Here is a 22,909-nt window from a genome sequence, read left to right on the forward strand (position 1 = left end):
ATATATGGAATATAACTTCTTTCTTATACTTAAACGTTATATTCCATAAAAATTATCCTGATAGAGAGTTCAAAAAGTCAAATTTCGCTCTTGTCCTTCACTGAGGATCCAGAGCGAATTTTGCTCCTGTCCCTCTCCAAGGGTCCAAGGCGAATCGCTCCTGTCCCTCACCAAGGGTCCAGGGCGAAAAGGCTTATTTGAGGACGAAATGAACGTGATAAAGCATCCAGATTTGATTAAAGACAATGAAATGATGGAGTTTTGCCTAAAAGGGTAATTTCGCTCCTGACCCTCACTGAAGGACCAGAGCGATTTTCTTTATATACACATTTTTAGACCTTTCTTGGACTTGAACTCTTATTCATGTCATGTAACAAGATGAAATCTTCCCTAGCAAGGACATTTCATGGTGAAAGATGAAGCATTTCGGCCTAGGAGACAAAGTTCGCTCCTGTCCCTCACTAAAGGACTAGAGCTTGAATTTCAAATTTGCACTATTTTTGCAAGATCAAAATGATTTTATGATTTGAAGAGATCAAGGAAAACATGATTTGTGCGTTGAATATAATTTGAGTGGTCCACAAACAAGGAAATATACCAAGATGACAAAAGGCGCTCCTGTCCCTTACTGAAGGACCAGGGCGATTTTTACAAAATCAACAATTTCCCTCCAAGATTACGCTAAGGCAAGGTTGTGCAGGATGGAAAAGGTCTTATAAGGCATGGTGAACAAAGACTAGAGTTTTAAATTTGATAATCCTAGCCTAAAATGCAAAAGTTGCTCCTGTCCTTCACTGGAGGACCAGGGCGAAAATCTTTGGAGAATCAATTTTGCCTTGCAAAAAACGAGTTAAGCATGCATAGAATGAATGAAAGGGATCATTGCTTACCCCACAACGAGAGTTGGCAATTTAAAGATGAAGGATTGAGGACAAAAGTAAAAAATCGCTCCTGTCCCTCTCCAAGGGTCCAGGGCGAAGTTAGTGGCATTCTTCATTTTTTACCATATTTTGAACATTAATATCCTCCAAATCGCATGAGATGCCAAACTTGCCAACTTCGAAATATTTGAAAAAAATTAATTAAATTGGCATTTAATAAAGAACATATTGGCATTTAATAAATTAATTTTGAGCCTCAAAAAATCGAACTTTTATTGTGGAGGCATCTAAAATTAATTTTGGATTTAAATAATTAAAAGATTAAAGGTTGAGCGCACAAGGCATTAGTTTGTCTTTATTTATCAAGTCGGCCTTCTTCTTCTTGGTGGTTTTTTATTTTATTTTAAGGCTTAATTGCTAGGTCGGCCTCAACAAGGATCAAGGTAAGCGCTCTATATATTGGAGGTGTTTTTTTTTCACAATTCAAATCATTCAATCCTCCTATCAGGTGCGAATTTGGAGAGCTAATTGAAGGTGCGAAATCTAGCTGGAGTGGAGCGAATTTCTACTAAGTGTGGAGACTAAAGAGGGCGAAATTCATCTTGAAGGCTATTGGAGAGGCGTATTTCTTGCTAGTTTGGAGGATAATTTCCAGATTTTTTGAAGACATTTGAAGGCGAATTTCCAGATCTTGAAGAAGCTAGTGGAAGGTGGAGTTCTTTTCCAAGCTAAAGGAGGTGCACTTTATCCAAGGGAGAGCTTTGATCTACACTTTGCCTAGCAAAATTCATCTATTTTTACATCATTTCTTAGAGTTTAATACTCAAGAGGAGGTATGGCGAAATCATCTTAACACCCTTGTTCAAGGTTTGATTTTTAGACATTTTTTAGAAAAGTCTAAGTATTGCTCTAAGTATTGCATGGTTAATTAGGAAATGATAACTCAAGATTTATCATGAAGTTTCCTAATTAAAATCTTAAATCTTCCTTTTAAGTTTAATTTCTACACTTCAAGATATATTATTAATTGTGAAATGTTGTGTAGGTATCAAGATGGCGACTCCCAAGCTCGAAGGATCTACAAGTCAGCAGGCTCTCATCAAAGAAGATCCAGTGCAGAACAAAGATGGCCTCCTCCAGTCTAGCATCGACAAGGACGGACTTCTTTGGACTAACGTCATCAGGGGCGACCTCTTCCAATCCAACATTACAAGGCGAGGTACATCATCATCCTGCACATCAAAGACAAAATAAATCAGAGCAAGGGTTCGTTGAAGAAGCAGATAGTTTCAGAAGAGTTAATTAAAGACTAGCTTCTCAGCAACATCAAATTGGCATCAACCAAGTGTCAGATGAGGTGGCATCCCAGTCATCACTCCTCCAGTCGGATTGATCCACCTCAACAATGTCCAGATTCAATGTACCTAACTCATGGGAGGTGGCACAAACTTCTATGTACCTACCCCAGCTATCTATTGGTCGAATTTTCCAGAGAGGACATGTGTCCTAAAGATATAATTTTATCATTGGTCAAGCATTAAATGTTATGTAATGGTTGTAACAAACCCTAATTAGGGTTTTCATTATTGAATCTTGGCCATTGATCTCAAATTGATCTCAGCCATCGAATTGTATTATGGGCATTATATAAGCCCCGACATTTCATTTGTAAAGGCAGTAAGATAGAAAGCAATAGAATAGAGTTAGTGAATAGAGAGTGGTTAGAAGGTGATTAGCCAGTTGATAGAATAGCAATTAGAGTAGAGTAAAGAGAGAAGGCAAAGATTGTTGCCAAGATGTTGTTGTAAAAGACTTGTAACTTCATTGAAGAAAAGGTGAAATTTATGGGTCGATTCGACAATTTGCATGGTCTCTATACTTCTCATATTTGATTTCATGTTATTAGATGAGTGGAAGAAATGTGCTTGATTGATGGTGAAATTCGTATATCCATACTACTAGCAGTTTGTTGATTGCAGACTTGCCTTGTGTAGTCAACTGGAATCATTCAGCTTAAGCTTAACTTCAATTGTCGCTTCTTCATTGATATGCATCAGCCTGATGGTGTCTATGCCTATAGTGATGATTTGAACATCATAAAGCTTTCCTTCGAAGATGGCACTAACCTTGTGGAGATGTTCCTGTGATGTCAAAACAAGACTTAGTTAGAATTTCATCAAAGATCATTCATTGCTCCTACATTCTTAGTATTAGGATTAGATCCTTTCCTTGCCCTCATCTTTTTTCCTTTTTTTTCAAATCTAAACCGGTAAAAGCCTGTGTTCCAGCAATATTCAAAGCAAATCAGAAAGTTCAGTCATCAAGTGTAAGTCCCCTTGTGATTCCAGCAAAATCACATCATACCACAAAGAGCTTATCCACACGTAGAGATCCTACAACGAAGAACCTTGAAGTCATCCTGATTGATCCTTTTCGCGATATCTTCAGCATTCAGAGACTTTATTCAAGAGAGGATAAGGTACCTTTAGGTATTTTATTCTGTGTTCGCATGTGCGTAAAAAACACGTCAACACGTCCCCTCGCCATCCCCAAACTTAGGCCCTTGGTCCCCCTGTCCCCGCATCCCCCCATCCCCAACGCCGGTGGAACACTAGTATAATATTACAGTATTTTTATCAGATTTTTGGGCAGATTGTTGGAGGGTTTATGAGCATTGATTGGGGAGTGGTTGGCATTGAATTCAATGTTGTACGGCCTGTATTTTGTGACCCCAGCAGCAGCTGTACCTCATCTCCTAGGAAGGGTACGATTTTGGTGAAGGAGCCCTCAATAAATTCCATAAAAATCACAAAAAGGGGCGCAGGGTATAGGAGGAGGACTTGGCATCTTCCGAGGGGATCATAGTTGCTGTTTGATGGAGATTCCTACAGCCATTAGCCCTTGCTTTTTCGACCAGCACTTATAAATAAGTTATTCCTTCAATAAATGGTATGTCTTTTTATGTAATAAATTCCTATGATGAATAATTTAAGGAGAATGAATGATATCAGCTATCTTTTCCATTGAAATAATTAGTTTCCAATTCCAGAAGTTTATGTGATCAAACGCATATGCTTTTTATGTAAAACTCTCTCAAAAAACAAAAAAAATTACAAACAACAAAACCAAAAACAAGTATTGATAGTTTCAGCAGTTAGAGCCTGTTGGGTTCTTACAAGACCTAAATCAGAATTATAAGAAAATATGGAAGAATGATATGAACATTTATCAAAGAGATCAGAACACAAATAAAGATCTGCAAACAAAAATAAAGCAGGCAATGAAGGAAAAGAAGAGGAAACATTAAATCAACAATCAGAGAATCAAACCTGATGGAATAGAAAGGATTCACACACACACACACACACCCACACACACACATATATATATATATATCTGAGTATAGGCAGCAGATCAGATTAATATAAACAGCAGACTTGTGCATTTAAAGAGGGAAACAACATCGAATTGGATCTGTCCAAATTACCATAGCAGACTGAAAATACATAACCTGCAATAATTCTACAAGTATATTGAGCAAGATTTAGTATCCTCCCAAAAGGGGACATTACAGACTGTCATATCTTGGCCGAAACTTCTCTCGTTGCTTCTCCCTAGGAATAACATAAAGAGTTGTTGCATTTATCCCAAAATACATCTATTTCTCCTCCATTGTCTTCACAATTTCAAATTTTCGAAATCATATTTTTCCTACATTTTAAAAGGCTAACAACAAGACCACCATCACAAATTTTAACTAGGAGAACATATGACAGACTTGTCTTTGGTGTATTTTCAATAATTTAACAACAATTAATTGAGAAAAATGAGGCTTAAAATAGAGTTTTGAAGCTGTACCAATATTATCCAATATCTGATACGCATCCATGCATCCAAACAAGAGAGGGAAAGTATCTAACAACTCTACGTCAAAGGCTTTACGGAAAGGATGTATATGAACCCCTTGCATACAGTTATTGTAAATTTCTATTGTAAATGTGTTGTGTCATTGCACATAGCCCTTCATGTAGCATTAGATGTCCTTCTCATGCATACCTGTATTATGCCCATTTCATCGTACACACAAGACACGTATGCACAGGTGCATGCATACTCCTATATATCAAAGTACATGCAGAAAATGCATTCATATTACATGCCAAACATACAACATCAAAATAACTCATATACAGCTGCAGCCAATTGCCATTAGAATTTGAGAACTTCAAGCCAAAACCTAATACTATACTCTTCCATCCATCCACTCTAATCCTAGAAATATGGAGCATATATATTGTTTAATTGGACCAGTATTAGAGACAACATCCACATCTAAGATGAAATGATATTCTGAGATCTAATCTTCGACAAACTATTCAATGTCATGTCTATTTAAGGAATAAGTTAAGTAAAATAATGGTCAAAACTATAGTTTAAAAACTTCAACTCAAGAAAACTCAGTAGACCAAATTTTGACTTGAACTTGGCCACTCGGCAAAAGCTCAAAAATTTAAAAACGTAAATATCATGCAAAATATAGTTACAAAAAATATGAAATGAATCTATAAAGCATTGGGAAGTGTTCTCAAATAGATTTGAATAAAAACAAAAGCCATACTGCATTAGCATGCAAATACTAAAAGCCAATAATACGAAAAAATTTGCACAAGCCATGTTTTTGTCCTCGTACTTGTCCTTGTTTCAACATTTACCTCTAAGCTAAGGCCCTAAACCTAATGTTTTCTATGGTAAAAAAAGTCTCTTCCTTCAGCTAGGCTTCAATGAAGTGGATAAGCCACAAACTTGTAGACCACAATAGAAGCCCACTATCTTTGTCCCTATATCTTCCTCCTATTTCTCACACCATATTTGGATTCATTACTAGAGCAATTGTTATTTGTATCAATGACTTCTCTAATCTTTTTAGTTGATCACAGCTAGGCCCATATTACCTTCTTTTCAACCTCCAATTAAACATTCAAGCACACTTCGATGTTGTAGCTATTAATAATGAAAGATGGTATTTGAAGCCATTGTTGCCTCCACTCATTTTTAGCACACAACAGTTGCAAATGACTACTACCATGGTCAATCTTGGTAGACCATGCCTTCAAGTGACATCCCTTCCACCATGATTTACACTTCCTAATGCCATTTGAATACAATTTAAAAAACGGGCAAAAAAAGAAAAACAAATATGATTTTTGAAAAGCCTAGCATTGATTTTTTTTTTATTGCAGAACCATGGCTTTGAAACAAAATTAATTAAATAGAAACTTTCAATAACCTATATTAATTTGAATTGAATGGGTGTACAACAAATATGGAAATGGAATCCTTACATTAATTAAGAAATACATAAGAAAGCTAATGCTAATTCTGAAAAAATAATAAGAATTAAAACATAAGTAAAGAAATTTGCAGAAATTTCTCTTCTTCAGTCCCTTCAATCACAACCTCAAAGAGATCAAGTGCAATTGTTGAAAAACGAAACAGAAATGTTGACAGGGGGGGTGAATCAGTATTTCAGTATCTTTAAAACAAATATAGCCAAAACAAATTGAAACCCATATCAAACTGAGAGGACACAAGAATTATCTCGTGGAAAACCCTTTTGGGTAAAAAACCACGGCACTTAAAAACATCTATTAAAATGAAATGGGCACCAACCCTGTTACAGAAGTGAGCTACACCTCACATTATGAGCACCAACTCAATACAAAGGCTCCAACCTTAATGAGCACCAACCCAAACACACAAAGTACAAGTTTAGGAATTTGTATGAACATGCAAGCTCTCTGTTTTACTCAAAAATAAGTAAAACTCTTAAAAATCAATACATTGTCATACTAATTGATATTATGATTCAGCACATTTCGATCTGAAACAAGGATCTCTATACGCATTAACTGAAAACTACATGTCACTGGACTTTTGTTGCACTACACAATGTAATCAGATTCCCATCTCGATCATCAAATATTTGCCTCCATTTCTAATACAAAAGTCTGTGCACTCTCACGCTGGAAAAGTATGTGTCCATACACAGTTAGAAACAACTGTAAAAGATCATGGCTCCATCAAGGCACATTCCAATGTAACAAAAACTACCCAAAAACTTTTTTTAGCTCGAAAATCTTCAGCCCAAAATATACTCCTTTTTCCACACTACAAAATTCAGAAAACCGCTTCACAGAAAAACTTCACATCCCTCAGATGTTTCTGCGCATCTTCATCTACCTCTGATCTCCTCCTTCTCAAACACAACCCATCAATCATCAAGCTCCAGATACTCTAAACGGTGCAGTAAGTAATAAAAAAAAATGCTCAGAACTGCCACGACACACATACTTACTCCTCTTTGTATAATCAAAGATCTATATGAAATAATCACATAAGCCAGATTTTCACCGCCCGTTATGAGAATATCGTATTTTAAAAAAAAAAAAAAACAAAGGAGCTCCACCAATCAATACAAAAATAAAAATCTTCAGCTTTCAAAATATTAACTTTGCAAAGCAAGAGCCATTTTTCTTCCAAATACATCAAAAATTATATCTGAACAGAAATCGCACAATGCTACATAGAAGGCTCGAAAGCACACAAAAAAAAATGGCACTCTCCAAAATCGCACAATGCTACATAGAAGGCTAGAAAGCACCCAAAAAATCAATCAATATTCTGAACTAAAACAACTTCGCCAGAGAGATGCTATCCACTTGGGAATACCAGCGATACTGATAAAGAAACGGCTCTGTACAAGAAGTCTTACAAAAAAAAACGGCGCTCACTGCAAACAATCTCATAAACAGAAAGCAAAAGAAACACCTTGCTCCTTTACCAAACACGACCAGCAAAACATTCAAGTTTCTTTAAACCCGATACCCATTCCAATGTAACGTCTTTGGTATAAAGACTGCGTCACCACTGCCATAGAAAATACCTCTGTACACTCAGGTTGCACAGGTCGAGGAGAATAACACTTAGCATACATCAAAGATTCATACCCAAGATTCATATGCTGGAATCTAAAATTGAAACTGAATATGCAGAAGCACACTACAGCTACTGAAACACATTGACACACACACATATCTAGACAGTCAAATGCATCTAACATCCCAATTTGCTATGTTCGAAACCATGCAAATATTCTTGACATCAATGAAAAAAAAAACTTTTGTGAGAGACAAAAAAGTGGTCAGTGCAATTAAATCGACTTGTTTTTGGTATTTACAGATGTATGACATGTTTTTGCTGCCTTGAAATGCATTTGCTGTCCACATGAGCCTGTGACAAGTACTTGTCAAAAAACTTAGTGATTTCTCAACACAAACTTTTCTACGTGCAGCAGGTGAGTTCGACTGCAGCTACCTGGCTACCTTCTCAGCTCATGACCAACATTAGCACTTGGCAACTATTAAAACCGCAGTCATATGGGTTAATTGGTTGCTAAGAGTTAGCATGTAGTTATGAGTTGGTGGCTAATAGTTAGTCTTAAATCAGTTGATGAAGTAACTTGAGATGTAGTGCAAGCTTGAATAATATTCTTTGGTATTCAGTTTCTTTCTTCTTTTGATACCCATGTCTAGTGAACAGAAAAGTACACAAAGAAGAAGAATCCATATACTAAGCATGAATACTTCATATGATAAAATTTATCAGTAATTCAATGCTTCTTCAAAAAGAAAGAAATATATTGGTTTTTACAAATGACTAGAACATTACATATGGAACTTCAATCTTGCATATTACATCTCAAAGCTTATTCCAGATATGTGAAGCACACAAATTAATTTATGTTGCAAAAAAACAGTCAAAATGATGACATACAAATCAAAATGACAAATAACTTGTGTCAATATTTCACAGTTCTAGGGTTTGGGTAGGATGTGATTTATATATCATTCCTTAGAGGTAGTGCACATCCTTGGAAATAATGCATAGAAGTAAATATAATTATTACAAAGCCTATTTTTAAAACCATCAGTTTAAACTTATTTTTAAAATTCTTGTTGATTACAATTGTCATGACCCACTATTATCTCAATGGTCACCAATATTCAAAAATAGCAAGCGTATTCAATGAATCATACCCCTGTTGCAGCTTTTGCTGAAGCATCTCAAGTGCAGGTCTTATCCCATGACTAAAAAGCAACTTATAAATATGAAAAAGAGTAATAGCTGCACCAAAATATGCCTCCACTTCTCCATACTGTGGTTGTGCAAGAAATGCAGGAGGAGATTGACGGAATTTATCTCTTGCTGTTAGAAATTCAAATGGTGTTAACTGCACCAAAAGTTGACAAAACGATCAGTATAAAATAGTATGTATTCACACTAGAATACTGCCAACAAAACAAAATTTAAGAACGAAAACAAAACAAAGCAAAAAAGCAGTAATTAAACAACCAAATAATTGATTATTATTTGCTTTACTGCAAGTTGTGAGGTGTACCAGAAAATTGTTTGACATTGTAGAAAGAACAAAACATAATTCCCAAAAATAGGACCAAAAAATCAAGAGAAATTGTGGTAATTTTCTTACAAAACATGCTTGTGGAAATTAAAGACAATATATTTTATCCATGCTGCAAGCTCCTAAACTTACTCAAATGGCACCGGTTCTATAGTGCCTTAGAGTTGTAGAAATGTGTAGCTTACTTGCATACCTATAAAAAACGTGAAGACAAGGATATAAACCATACAAACAAGGATTTTATCCTCAAAACCAATGGTGAGGAAAACCATCTGAAAGTGGCAATCGAATTTCTTGCTCTTCCCTTGATCAGTAAAATCAACACAAACAGCTATCAAAGCATAAAATCATACTCTTCTTCCTATCTTCCAAACGATGCTGTGGAAAAATCTACCAGAGACATAGAGTAGTTCCAACTAAACACAGCTGGTTACCCTACAATACATTACTAATTCACTTCATCTCCACACTCAAACTCTTTTTTGCCTCATATAGAGACTTATGTCATATGAATAATTTTAAATAGTCCTACCACATACCAAAGGATTCCTAAGAATCCTAGAAATATTGTCTTTATAATTTAAAATAATCACGTAATGTCAAACACCATTTTTTTGCAAAAATTCACCACTGTCAAATTGATTCAACCAATGCATGCACGAACGAGTTTGGTTCACATTGTAAGAAGCCACCTTTCATGTATCAAATTTCTCCTCTTCTTATCATTCAGTAGATAGGTGTTTGCACAGTTTGCACGTTTATGTTTATTTGCAGGTTTATATAATGCCAGAATTTTATGAACATTTATACTCATTCAATTATAAAATGACAACTCTACTAGGATTAATTTCTGCTATTGAAAATCAGAATGTAATCTTTATTGCATACTATTTCCAACTCATAAATACAGGGAGTGATGCTTTAATTTCTAACCTCAACATTGATTCAAAGTTTCGGAATAAATGAATGTTTGTTTAGTGATAAGACACTTCCAGTAGATAGTAACCCTTCCACACGCAGCCCAAACTGCGATATATTGCAGCAGTAATTAGACTTCATAGTCTATGCACAGGTCTGACATGTATCCCACTATCTTGATTTCCAGCATTAATCGATATCTTGACACTCGAAGAGATATGTTTCCAAGTATGGCACCCTCTGAAATAAGCTCAAGCATGAATACATTTAAATTTGTGAGTGGGATACACGCCATGCTGCCCAGAAATCTGCATATGAATTCCAGCACTCAGAAAATTGTCACATCTAGCATCCAATAAGACCCAGCGCCTGGATAAGGGGTAATAACCAGTGATATCAAAGGACGCGTTTCCGGACGAAACGGACCTGTTTCGGGGACGAGTACTTGTCCAAGGACGAGGGGATGCCGGGAAACATTTCCCTGGTGTTTCCAGTCTGCAAAAAACAACCTGAAACAATTCCACTTGGGGGGGGCGTCCATCTGTCCCAGGGACAGTCAGGGACGTCTCAAACGTCCCTCGACTGTTTTGGGGACAGCCGGCCATCCCCCTCGGACGTCTCCACTTTTTTATTAAAAAAGCAACGAAAACATTTAAAAAAACATACGCTCTTTTTTGCTGAGTGACCCCACACCTGCAGCTCGCCCTAAATGGGCAAAAAGACCTAATTTTATGATTGTGTTGTGATTTTGTTGAGACCAAAAAAGGAGAAAGAAGCAGCAGTTGAAGGAGAGAGAAAAGAGAGGAAACGTGTAATGTCCCCATTCCGGACCTAAAAAGATAAACAATTAAATAAGTTTAAATTAAAGATTTAAAGTTATTATTAAAGGGAACAAGCAGACAAGAGTCAATTATAGAGTTGCAGCCCCATATGGATGACTCGCCATCAGCTCATGACCAAGTATGTGGCACTCAGAAATTAATGATAATCAAATTAAGGATATTATATACCATTGTTGACTATATCAAGAAGGTTGATAATAGAATGGAATGTCAATAGCAAACATCAATAGTAAGTTGGGAGACAGCGACTCATATCCATGACTAATTAGTAGTAGTAAATGATTCTGCCCAAAAGGAAAGCCGATATGATTTGCATGGATGCTAAGTCAGAATGATAGATACATTGAGTGTTACGATCTTCTCCTTGATCGGCATTGGAGGATTATTAAGGCAATGAAGTCTCATAGTCCAAGTCAAACCAATTTTACGTGGCTGAGGAGGTGTGGTTGAGAATATAGACGATTTTGATTACCATCACAAAAGACTGCCATTCAGCAAATAAAGAAGTCAAGAAGTCAACTAATCTATTTTGTATAAGATGGTGCGATTAGTGTCCAAAGGGATATCGATTATGAGGACCATGATTACTAAAGTATAATCGTTATTATGAAAAGGCACAAGCTATAGTAGCAAAGGCAGCGAATGATACATGACAATGATTATGTTAATAAGCAATACGATGGGAATTATGATCAAAGAGTAATCAATACCAAACAATAGTTATGAAGGAAATTGCTTACTAAAAGTTGTACCCAATCAAAAATGAAAAGGTATGATCTGTTTAAGTTTGAAGAGATATGTCTCCTAACACCCAAAGGATGTTACCATTCGGTCTTATAAGATATATAATGGTGTTAGTGTTTTGCAGCTTCGGGAGCTATTTTTCCTTAATATAATTGATTCAAGGCAAGTCGGCCTTTGTATTGTAAAACAAAAGAATAAATATTTAAGGCAGGTCAGCCTTATATTATAAACAATTATTGTATTACAAAGCCCGGCCCTAGAAAGGTGGTCACCTAGCTTGCTATATAAAGGAGGTGGAGTCTCCACATTTGGGATATAACAAAAAAATTATTCACTCTCCAGTTCGCATTTCCTAGCAGCAGTTTGCATCTTTCAGCAGCAGATCCAATTCTTTGAAGAAGTATTATCATTCACTCAAGGAGAAGTAGCATATATTATTGTATAAGACTTGGCCAAATTCAAGGGGCTGATTTTGTATGCAGACTTCTGCACTTATTCCTTTAATAAGAAGATATTATTTGTTGGGATTTTTTCTCCCTCGAGTAGGAGGGTTTTCCCAGGGTAAAATACTGTGTTCATTGTTCTATGTGTTATGCTTTCTGCTTATTGCATTTCTGATCTAAAAACAACAAAAGGTTATTGAATCCATTCTCACAACAGGATCGATTGTGTTTATATCTTGTTTATTATTCCAGTTTGGAAGAGCTCGAGTGAGTAAGGCCAAAGGCCCATAATCGGGTGCATACACCAATCAGATTCATATCAGAGACAGCCCCATAATTATTGCAAGTATCCATTGCCAACATCAGAAATGGCATATCAAATTGTTGTTGCAAGATTACAACTTCAAATCAGAAACAGCAACCCATCACTTAAGGCGATATCTTCTTAAATTGCATATTTCTATTGTTATACCAGACACCGCAAAGCATATTGCTGCAAGCAATATCATAGCGACTGCATATGCACATTGTTTATATCAGGAATAGCATCTCTGTACTATCACTATAAGTGATAGGAAATATCATATCCATAGCATATTTCATATCAATATACTATACATTGCTATTAGACATATCATATTACATACATTTACTGTAATTGAATCTGAAATAGCAGTTGATATTTTGAATTATCTCCATTACATAATCCAAGTGCAAGTATTTGATAGAGTAAGTGAGAAAAGTTGAAATTATTGTCCCAATATCTTAGGAGATTAAATAAGGGGACATTACAAAACAGCAGGATTTGAAGAAGCATTTTGGAGCATTTTGAGCATTGAGACCACTCCAGGTAAGTCCATTGTTCCATTTTTTGTTTTTGTTTTTTTCAATTTTTTCAATGTTTGAAGAAGAAATGTCCATCAAATGTCTGATTTTTTTCTAATTTTTTTCCCTAATATTTCAGTTCTCTAAACTTGCATTACAGTGATTACACTCATAAAACATGGCCAGCAACAATGACAATAATAGTAGTGACCAAGAAGAAGTTGGAACTGAAATAAATATATCTAGGGGTGGGATTAAGTGTGTTGGAGGTGAAGCACAACCACAAAACAGATTTGAGTGATATTTCAAGACCAACACGATGTAGATGATCATACATGGTGCTACCTCCACGAACAATATTATTTGTTCCTCCAGCCTCTTGCAATCAAGATTCTCTCACAAGTAATTTTTATTTTTCAAAATTTATATTGTAGTCTTAAGTACTTACCATTCTTTAGTTTATTTAGCATTTTTTATTTTCGAGTTGTGTTTGGTTTTCTCTCCAATTTCAACAAGTTGCAAGTTCTTCTTTGGATTAACTGAATTGGAGTACATACTCCTTTATCCACTCAGTGAAGTGTAACCGGTTGGCTGTAAAAAAAGCAGAAGACTTCATTTATGTCCATTCCAACTTGCATCTTCTATCACATAAGAAATATTGTGACAACAAAGGGGCAACGAAGCATTGGGATATAGCTCGTGAGCATACCAACTTGGATGCATCTATTGCAGATCTTGCTAGAGTCAATATAGATGACGACGAGACTCTTACACATGATGTACCTAATGGGAATGACATTTCATTTGGTTGTGGTTCAAAATGATGATGACCTTGATTTAAATCCTTTTGATGAAGATTGAAGACAATTATACAAATGTCTAATTGTATTTGCTTCAAATTTTTTAATTTTAATGATTTTCATTTGAATCGTCCTAGACATATAGATATATGACACAATATTGAAATTTCGAACTATAAATAGACATTTATCTTTATCACTACCATTGATAAATGATGAAGTATCATACTCTCAAATGTATTTACAATTCTATATTTTTAATAAATATTTTGCAAATATTAATACATACAGACATATTCATCATCTATAGTGACTCTAGCAAGCTCCACAATAGATGCATCTAAGTTGGTACACTCAATAGCCCCCGAGTGTACCAACTTAGATGCATCTATTACGGAGGTTGCTAGAGTCACTATAGATGGTGAATATGTATGTATGTACGTATGCATCAAAACTACCCCAATCCCTTCTCCCAAAGCATCACACTCTAGTACAAAAGGAAGTTATCAATCAAAAAAACAACACCAAGCATGAACTCATTACCTCCTTAAGACTCCCTTCTTTGTTAAATCCATCAATGGTATGACCAACTACGAAAAACCCTTCACAAACCTCATGTAGTAACTTCCAATACCAAAGAATATTCTCGACTATGTTAGGATCTTTGAAGGGAGCAATCTAAGTTTGTCTATATATTTTGTTGATCCATATGAACACCTTGGGCATTGCCCCACGTACAAAACCTCTATCATCAAACTCACATTTGGATGCCTTGGCAAAAAAAAAGAATGCTACTCAAGAATACCGAGCACCTCATCAAGATCTCTCAAATGGTTCTCCTAGGTCTTGTTGTCAATTAGAATATCATCAAAGAATACAAACACAAACCTCCTCTATTAGTTAATGAATACCTAATTCATACAAAACTCAAAAGTAGCAAGTGCATTTGTCAAACCGAAAGGCATGACCAAAAACTCATAATGAATGGCAGTTGAAAGACTATCTTGTGCACATCTTCCTCTCTTACCTTTATCTGATGATACATTGATCATAGATCAATCTTGGAGAAGTATCATCCTTCTTCTTAATAAAAACCACTAAAGAAGAAAAGAGGCTAGAACTCAACCTAATGTGTTTCATATCCATGAGCACATCAATTGCTTTCTCTAGAACTCCCAGCTTTAGAAATAACGCCCAGCGACACACTCCAAGCTGTAAAGATAATGCACAGCTGCACACCAATCACTCTATATACAGTCCATATACATCCATCTCTTCAAGAGCGATATCCAGTTAGCAAGGTCATACATTAACTTGAGCTGCTCCCCAAATATAAAAAACCGTATATATACTTCATTGGCACATGCAAAGATTTTTTTTAATTACAATACTCCACAAATTCCACACACCTACCGAACATGAAGGTCGTGCTCATTAAGTTCTCCGTTTTTTAAAAAAGAAATTCTCTGCCAAAACAGCACGACAGCCCTGATAATGATAATTTTGATTTTTAAAGGAGGCGCTATTACAATAGCTCAATATAGAAGACCATTTCTCTTTTTTTTTTAAAACATCTTCAACACTTCATGCAAGCAATACGATATTGGTTAGCGCTTCTGTTGTGTCAGAGGCAGGGATTTTTTAAAACAAGAAACTACACCACCAACAATCACCATGTCTTCTTTAAAAAAAATGCACTCAGCAAAAACAGCTCCAGAACATTCGACCATATTCAAGAAAAAGACGAATTCCCTTATTTTTAAATCAAGACGCTACTTAGCTTCTTTAATTCATGTGATATGGAAAGTAACGCATCCCATCGCAAGAAATAAAGATGTTGCTTAGCTTCTTTAATTCCCTTCTTTAAATCAAGGCGCTACTTTTTTTTTATATTTGGCTCTTGTAACCAAGTATCGAATGAGCTAGAAGTAACATATTCTACCCAAAAATTTCTCACCGCTCAAATGAAGTTTGTGACCCACCAATTTCCAAAAAAAAAACACAGCCCATAAAAGACCATAAAAGATTAATTCGATTCCAAAACAACCATCCTTTTGAACATACGATTGATGACATGGCAAATAAGTCTGACTTAGCTGCTGAATTGTTGACAAGTAAGCACATAGGCTAGTGATGCAGACACTCAAGCAGCTAAAGCAGGCACACACACACCTCAAGCACCTCAAGTAGCTCAACCAAAATTAAGAAAATCTAATGAATAAACAGCCGCTCAAAAAGCACTTCAAACTTAATCCAATATTAATTTGAGCAATCCTCTAGCTTGAATAACATAGGCTTGACAAAAACCACTTTGACATCAATGACAAAATGTCTAACATACCAATACTACTCAAAAGCCCCTACACATCATCCCTCAACAATGTGATTCTAGTCCTAAACATCATGGCTCTACTCCTATATGACATGGATCTACTCCATGTTGACCACCCCCTAGCCCATAGGACAAACATGCATGTTTCTTCACCAATACAAGAATCACACAATCCTTGAACGTTAGGAGAAATTCTAGAGGGACTGCTTTGTTTCCACCTTACATGACCCTATGTAATCCCCCAACCTTCAACAATCCTGATTAGCATTACCAAATCATGGATTGATCTTTTCATAGTGATCAACAATGGCACTGATGGTTTGTCCCTTTGATGCTCGAAAGAAATATGAAACTTGTAACCTATCATCCTTGTCTAAATCAACCCTTGCACTTTGTGAATTTTGATCCCCTCAAATGACTATTTGTATCGGTTTGATAACCACTTGTATTGGTGTCACATTACTTCATTTTGGTTTTAGTGCTTTAATTCCTTTATTTTGCTTTCCTCTAATGTTTTGTTCCTAGAATTTTCTACTATAAACTAATGGTTCTCAAGTCCCATTGAGCTCGTTTTGGTTACTCATGGGCATTAATATATTTTTCTACTAACAATAGGTGAATAGGAATGCTTTTGAGCAAGTATCCCTTCTATATTAGAACCTTATAAACATCCATTTTGTGACATGTAATTGAACAATGGAGGTCCTCTAGCTAACCTTTTGAGATCAGAAACATTGTAGTTGCAAAATAGTTGTGCTTACTAATTCTATAAGCAACCAAAAGATATATTTTCGTCCAACAAAGCGTCTGGATTTTCTCTACACAAGCATACATTCAAGCTAAGTCACAAGGTTCGAGTTCGAGTTCGAGTTCGGCAGCTACGGAGTTCGGATGTAGTTCGGCAAGGGCAAAAAGTTCGGAAAAATAAAATTCGGCATCAAATTCGCCTTATATAAAAAAAATTTAAATATTAGTAATATATCCAACAAATTATCAATATACTTAAGATCGCAGAATAGATTAAAAATCATTATAGAAAGATGGAACATTCTTAATATAAACCATAGGAAACATGTGATATCACGATTGTCAAGTTTTTTTTATCAAAAAGATACAATCAAAAGTCGAGACTTTAGAACTTTAAAAAAGCTACAAGTCATCAAGACTGCAAAGATGTTTTTAGTCAAAAAGGTATAATCAAAATTCAAGACTATAGAGCTTCAAAAAAGATCTAGGTCGTCAAGAGCACATGGCTGAGTTGATGATGTAGCATCATCATCATCAGTATCACTGCCCAATTCATCATCCACAAAGTCATCCTCAGGCTCATCTACAACTCCAATTACCATGTCTTCTGAAATTCATTGTTGTGAAGAAGATGTGGAGTCATTTGCTGATCTATTCATGAACAATTTTAAATTTCTCTGAATGTAGACAAGATCTCCCAACTTTCCGGATAGTAACTTGTTCCTCTTTTTGGAATGGATGTCGTCAAAGCAACTCCAGTTCCTCTCGCAAGCTGATGAACTAGCTCCCTGACTCAATATTCGAATGGCAAAGCATTGTAGTTCAGGATTTTGTGCTCCATAGCTCATCCACCATCTATAGCCAGGTACCTCATCTCGTGTCATATCATCTTGGGTTGCTTCTATTCCAAACAACCCTTCTACTCTCTTGTATTTCCAACTTTGGTCTCTAATTAGACCTGCAATTGTTCTATCTCGTTCAAACCTGCTAATGGCTTCATAAAACCCTGGCATGATTTCAAGATCACCTTGTCTATCAATATGAAATAACTTAGGCTCCAAATAGCATGTTGTTGCATGCAAAGGTGTGTGCATCATCTTCCATCTGGAATCAACTGTCTCCCAAATCTCCATGTACTCTGCTTCTACATTATTTAGTGCTCGCTGAATAGATTCCTTACAACGGTCCATGCTTTCATAAAGCATGCCAAGGCAAGGAGTGTCACCATGCACCATACGAAGAACATCAACAATTGGTCCACATATATTCAAAACTTTCAATCCACTCTCCCAAAAGTTGCTGCTCAAAATGATTTGCTCTATGTTCTTCCCCTTAGCACTTTTAGAAAGTGTTGAACTTTCCCACTCATTGAAACAAACAACCAATCTCCAAGCTGCTTTCTCTTCAATCACTCTTTTCAAAGTGATAAAATGAAGCAAACATTGTGTCACAAGGCCTCAACAACTCCCTAGATGCATGTTGTCTGTATAGACTCAATGTGAGACGATGGTTTCTAATGAAATTTGGCATTGCTCGGCCTCTATTGATTGCTTCATGTATCCATGGGAATTTTGCCAAGTCATGAAGCAACAAATCTAGACAATGGGCTGCACATGGGCTCCAATATATCTGTGGGTACTTCTCTACAATCAGCTTCCCAGCACCCACAAAATTCATTGCACTATCAGTAACCACCTGAACCACATTTTCCACCCCTACTTCAAGAATGGCTTCATCTAGTATCTGAAAAATATATTCTGAAGTTTTCTTCTAGTTCATGGTGTCAATCACTTTCAAGAAGACAACACCTTCAGGGCAAGCTACTAAAACATTAATCAATGGCCTTTGACATATATCTGACCATCCATCACTCAATATGGTGCAACCTGTTACTTTCCAAGAAGCTTTGACCTCAACTAACTTTTATGTCACTCTATCTTTTGACCTCTCTAAAAGAGTTGTTCTAAAAACCTATGAAGTTGGAGGTGTGTACCCTTTGCCCAGCTCTGCAACTTTCTGAATTGCATTACGGAAATGAGGATTTCTTGCCACGTTGAATGGAATGGCACTTGTATAAAACAAATCAGCCAATGCATCATCCACTCATTGTTTCTCTACCGGTTTCCAAAAGCTTTTCAATGTTCCACTTCCTCCTGATGCATCTGTGGCCTTGGGTAATCTGGAAGAGGAAGAGATAGATATAAACCTGGACACGTCATCTTGAATTCTTTGGTTTTTTTTGTCGTCTTGAGCATTCCTACAATCGAAGAGTATTGTTCTCTTTCTAAAGAAACTCTCATTTCTGCAATCACTTTTGGACATGCAGTAACACCTCCTCCTACACCCCCACTGATTCTAAGTAAGTGGTCGCTTGCCCTTGTTAAACTTCCTTTGAAAGGTTTCTTACATTCCTTACAAAAGGGTTCATTACCATCACGTGTCACATATTTCCATACTAGAGAATCTGATTTTTTAGGAGGCATTTTATTACAATCTGTATGTTTCAAAAGAAAAACAATATTTAGTATTTAAATTCTATTTAAAAAACATCAAAACTAAATATATGAAATTTTTACTTTTGACTCTAAAAAGGAAAAGTAATATTAAATTATATTTCAATAAGCATAAAACAAAAATATATCAATTTTTATTATTAAATCTTAAAATATCTTCTAAAACAAGTTTTATCTTTTTATGTAAAACATAAAACATAAAATATAAAACATATAAAATATAAAAACATCTATTTAAAATATAAATTAGAATACATAAAATTTATCTAAAATATAAATTACTATAAAATATAAAAGTAAAATATAAAATTTATCTTAATATCTAATAAAAACATAAAAATATAGAAACATTTATATAAAAGATTGCAGAATATCTTAATATCTAATAAATATATCCAACAAATATTTTACAAAAGATTGCATAGCTATTATGTTTTATTAAATAGATTGATATTAAGATATTTTATAAAACAGAACGAAATTAGTAAAACATTTATGTATAACTAATATCTTAATATCAAATCTTTTATATAAAACATTTATATAAGATATTCTGCAATCTTTTATATAAAACATAATATCTTATCTATTTTACTAAATTTTAAATATTAGTAATATATCCAACAAATTATCAATATCTTAATATCTAATAAAACATAAAAATATATCAAAGTTTAATAGTTATGTATTCTGGAAAAAAAACAACAAAGAAAAAAAATAGCGGAGGAAATAAAAATGGCAAATGTATGATGGCCTACCTGGGCAAGTCAGGTGACTTGGGTTGGGAGCTCCAATGGCACGAACACACAGGCGCGAATGGAGAACACGCAGGCGCGAACACGGCGCGAATGGAGAACACGCAGGAGCAAACACGGCACGAATGGAGAACACGAAGGCGGAAACACGAACAGAAAATACGATGGCCTTGTTTCACACCTCTGCGCAAACACGAACAGTAGAAAAAAAGTCGAAAATCCTACTCACGGAGAACTGATACATTTTTTAGATGAAATCCGCATCATATTTATTAAAAAAACGTCGTAAACCCTAAAAAGCGCCTGAAAAAAATATGTTTTGAAAATTGGGACAATGACGTGGAAGCCCTACGAACTTTAGGCGTTTTTTTACGATTTTTTTGAAATGTTTATGGGTTCGCCGAATTCCGAACCCCAAGCCAAAAGTTCGGCAAACTCTATGACACAGCATTCAAGTGTGTTGCTTTATTTCATTTTGCATAATAGTGTTGGAGTGCATTTCAAAGGAAACATGTATAACTCTCTTGTATTCAAATGCATCTAGGAAAGAGAATTCATATTGGGCATACACTCATCATCACGATATATGCCTAGCTGTAGTTACAAGCCAAAACGAAACAAATTCCAACAGTTCTTGAACTTTGTACCTTATATATTTATTTGAGGTAGCTTCATTGTAATGTCCCCTTTTGGGAGGACACTAAATCTTGCCCAATATACTTGTAGAATTATTGCAGTTATGTATATTCAGTCTATTGTAGTAATTCGGACAGATTCAATTAGATGTTGTTTCACTCTTTAAATGCATAGGTCTGCTGTTTATATCAATCTGATCTGCAACCTATACTCAGCTATATGTGTGTGTATGAGAATCCTTTCTATTCCATCAGGTCTAATTCTCTGGTTATTGATTTAAAGTTTCCTCTTCTTTTCCTTCAATGCGTGCTTTATTATTGTTTGCAGATTTGTATTTATGTTCTGATCTTTTTGATAAATGTTCATATCATTCTTCCAGATTTTCTTATAATTATGATCTAAGTCTGCTCCAAAATCTGCTTTTAACACTTCAGATATTTTGTTCTACTCCATGCATTCTACCTTGTCAAATGAAAACTTCTCCACTTTATATCCTCCAATGTGAGGGAGAGTCACACCTCTTCTTAATGGTCACAACCTTTCACAATTACCACCCTTCGAAAGGGTCATAACCTTTCCTCATTGCTGCCCCTTTGAAAGAGTCAATTCCTTATCTTCTTCCCATTAATGCTTCCTTAAGTCCTCTCTCCCTTTTATATCTCATGTTTGAGGGAGTCGCAACTTTTCATTTTATGCCTTTTGACCATTCATTAAACTTAACTAAATTTTAATTATATTAATTTTTATATTTATTCTTTTATATTTAATTTATTATTATTATTTATTAATAAATCCTATTTCAACAAGGGGACATTACATTCATCCCCAAAAAAATGGTGAGTGCAGTTTGTTGACCTATAATTCAAACAAATGGCAAGCTGGTTATGGTTTGTGCTTGGTGTTTCCTTCCTCTAGAGGTCGAACTTAAAGCTATCTTTAAAGGTATTTGTTATTTATTTTTCAATAGAATTATTGCGATAATGGTCCAAAGGCAGAAAGATGAAGTTATTGAATAAAACGTATAATTGAAGGCAATGGATTTTCATAGACCATGCCAATTCTTCTGGATTAAACTATGTTTGAAATTTTTTGGTGTCAACATTTCAGATCACACTCCATGAAGCATCATTAGCAAGTAGAGAGGAAAAAAGTAGAAAAAAAATAAAATCTTAACAAAGTATTTACAGAAATAAAATGTGAGTTCAACGTTTCAGATCACACTCCATGAAGCATCATTAGCAAGTAGAGAGGAAAAAAGTAGAAAAAAAATAAAATCTTAACAAAGTATTTACAGAAATAAAATGTGAGTTTTACTTTGAGAGTTCACATTGAATAAAATTGTTAGGAGCTTCTGTATCTGCCTTTATAAGATGTTTGAATTTCGATTTTAAGGCCTCTCTGATGGACCTATCATCAGGGTAAGAAATTACATACCAAAGGTCTACATAAACAAATGTGATAATGTGTTTTTAAGCTTTAAAAATGAACTAAAACATGACAAGACAAAATTGATAACATAAAAACAATTAGAAGTGTTTCAACAGAAGCGAATTCATTCTGTTTCAACAGAAGCGAATTCGTTCTGTTTCAACAGAAGCGAATTCGTTCTGTTTCAACAGCAATAGAGACAATAAAAGCTTAACATGAAAAGGCTATATGATTACCACAATTTTAAGGAAATTAAAATAATAATTTTAATTATTTTATTATTTATAATTTTAATTATTTTATTATTTATAATTTTAATTATTTTATTATTTGATTGATCATTTCATAATACAGCAATCATTGAATAGCGTATGTCTGAATCAAATTTACAAGTTCAGACTTACAAAAATAAATAATTTATGGTCAGCAAACACAGCTATAACTCATATCAAAGGCTTTGATTCATAATACCTTCAAGCTTAGACAACTTTATCCAAAGAATGAGTCAGCAAACACAGCTATAACTCATATCAAAGGCTTTGATTCATAATACCTTCAAGCTTAGA

At 35.1% G+C, this 22,909-nt stretch overlaps 1 protein-coding gene across 1 annotated transcript in view; it reads right to left on the reverse strand.

Moving 5' to 3' along the window:
- Positions 1 to 22,909, reverse strand: part of LOC131061966 (DEAD-box ATP-dependent RNA helicase FANCM) — a 116,530-nt gene that overhangs the window by 63,412 nt on the left and 30,209 nt on the right. The window contains exon 12 of the mRNA XM_057995800.2: positions 8,978 to 9,171. Coding sequence (XP_057851783.1) covers positions 8,978 to 9,171 — 194 coding nt within the window. The remainder of the gene's footprint in view (positions 1 to 8,977; positions 9,172 to 22,909) is intronic.

This window comes from Cryptomeria japonica, chromosome 2 (genome assembly GCF_030272615.1).
Source record: "Cryptomeria japonica chromosome 2, Sugi_1.0, whole genome shotgun sequence".
NCBI classification, from domain to species: Eukaryota; Viridiplantae; Streptophyta; class Pinopsida; order Cupressales; family Cupressaceae; genus Cryptomeria; species Cryptomeria japonica.